General features: G+C 36.0%; 1 protein-coding gene across 1 annotated transcript in view; it reads right to left on the reverse strand.

Moving 5' to 3' along the window:
• LOC135209156 (octopamine receptor beta-1R-like) overlaps nt 1-2,500 on the reverse strand; it is a 656,801-nt gene that overhangs the window by 18,906 nt on the left and 635,395 nt on the right. The window contains exon 5 of the mRNA XM_064241817.1: nt 1,496-2,039. Coding sequence (XP_064097887.1) covers nt 1,496-2,039 — 544 coding nt within the window. The remainder of the gene's footprint in view (nt 1-1,495; nt 2,040-2,500) is intronic.

The following is a 2,500-nucleotide window of genomic DNA, read 5'->3' on the forward strand; positions in this document are numbered from 1 at the left end:
AAAGGAACTCAGGGGATAGAACGAGAGAGAGAGAGAGAGAGAGAGAGAGAGAGAGAGAGAGAGAGAGAGAGAGAGAGAGAGATTATATTCGTCATTGTCTCAGAATCATGGGGATGATAATGATAATAATAATAATAATAATAATAATAATAACAATAATAATAATAAAAATAATAATAATAATGGAAAAACAAATCCACATTTATGTATATGTATACACATATTTAAAGGTAAAAAAGTACATATTTATCTTTAAATACATATACATAATTGTGGATTTATTTTTACATATTAAGACTCACACTACTATGAATATTTTTTAATAATAATAATAATAATAATATAATAATAATAATAATCATAATAATAATAATAATAATAATAATACTAATGAATAATAATAATAATAATATTTCCGTATCTTTAACGATTGGTCATTTCTTTAAACAGAAAAAAATAATAGTAATATTAAAAAAAACCAAATGTAGTGTTCTGAATAATAATAATAATAATAATAATAATAATAATAATAATAATAATAATAATAATAATACTATTTCCGTATCTTTATATGATTGGTCATTTCTTTAAAAAGAAAAAAAAATAATAGTAATATTAAAAAAAAAACAAATGTAGTGTTTTGACGGGAGTCATTTCCCAGCGAAAAAATGAAATCCCAGCTAATGCTGTATTTTGGGCGAAAGTTTATTTCACGCTCGGCTGCCCAGACCCGATTCTGTTATTCGAATCTTTCAATTCTAACGTCACGGATCAAGAAACAGAGCCACAGTTATTTCATTAAAAAAAATTAATCAACGCCCGAAAATGTAATTGAAGTTTACGACACTGGATTACATCACCGCGCCAGAATTGTCAAAGAAATTAAGTAGGTTGGTGGAGGAAATAATCCTGATTTTAGGCTTTATTTTAAAATTCAAATTAGGCTACGAAATTGCTATCGATTTGACAGATAGGATCTTCTGCTAATTCAATCAAATTCAACGGTGATTTGAGCTGATTTCAAACTGAATTTAGATGACTTCTAAAAGAAGGAAATGAATTCAATGTCAACATTTCGATTGGAAATGAATTCAATGGTGAATTGAGCTGATTTCAAACTGAATTAAAAATGAATGATTTCTAAAAGAAGGAAATGAATTCAATGTCAACATTTGAACTGGAAATGAATTTTGGAAGATACAATACTTGATGAGTGCAAGTTAAGGGAAATAAAAGCTTCTATGAATAAAAAACCATATTTATAAAACGGAATTGAAAGCTTTTATGAATAAAAACCGATATTTGTAGAAATCAATTCAAAATTGTTTTCAATTTAAACCTGACCAAAGAAGCCAACTGATAAATGCCAATGAATTGAATCGGTCGATTTTGAATTGAAAGCGAATTGAAAAAAAAAAGAATTGATTAAGAGGATTAAGAGGAAATTTTGAATTCAAGACGAAGAACTGAACTCCTCTGGAATTCTCTTCCTTACCTTTCTCTCCCTCTTCATCTTGTGAAGCGAAGACTGCTTCTTCTTCGCCTCACCCACCTCGCTGACGCTCATGATGGCGTCTGGCCCCACGCCCGCGGAACTCTTCCTCACGCCCACTCCGAGAAACCGCCTTTTCACGCCCATGGCGCTCTTGCCGTGCTTCCCGATGGGCGTGCTCCCCGGCGAGGGCGTGGGCGTCGACTCGTCGCTGTTCGGGATGTCCATGGCCCTCCCTCCCCCTCCTCCTCCTCCTCCTCCTCCTCCTACCCCTACTCCTCCTACACCTCCAGCGACTCCTTCAGGAGGTTGGTCGAGGCAGGACTCGGTAATGTTGAGGTTGTCGAAACTGGTGGTGGTGCCGTTGGTGGTCGCATCCTTGGTGGGACCCCCACCACATACGGCCACGCCACCGCCTACGCCCCCGCCCCCGCCGCTGTGTCCCCGGCTGGCGTTGCTGGGGGCATCGTCGGTGATCTTGACGCTGCCCCTCGTCATGCCGTTGATGTGAAGATGTTTGTTGAGGAGAAGGGCGGCCACTGTCGACCTGGAGGAGGAAATGGAAAAAAGGAATGAAGGAGCAGGAAGTGGAGAATCTCTCTCTCTCTCTCTCTCTCTCTCTCTCTCTCTAAAGAATCTACTGGTCACCCAAATACACAGAAACCACTAAAAATTCACAAAGCTTGCTTCACAAACAGAATCATATCTCTAGAAAGCTCATAATAAATCCATGAAAAACATATATAAGTAATATTGACAAATATTGCACAAAGGGAATGAAATAACATTCAGTTGGAAAAAATGACTAAGATTCCGTCTTTTAAATGTTTGGGAACAATCATATTCAGTATAGGTATAGGTTCTCTGAAGATGAAACGTGGGGAATGCATAAACAAAGTAAAAAAAAATGACAAATAAAACAAATAAAAATACTGTAAGTCACCAGAAATATTCAATAATTGTTTATGAATGTGAATACCATGTTCAAAAGTTTCATTCTATAACGCG

Source organism: Macrobrachium nipponense, chromosome 37 (assembly GCF_015104395.2).
Source record: "Macrobrachium nipponense isolate FS-2020 chromosome 37, ASM1510439v2, whole genome shotgun sequence".
In the NCBI taxonomy this organism is placed as follows: Eukaryota; Metazoa; Arthropoda; class Malacostraca; order Decapoda; family Palaemonidae; genus Macrobrachium; species Macrobrachium nipponense.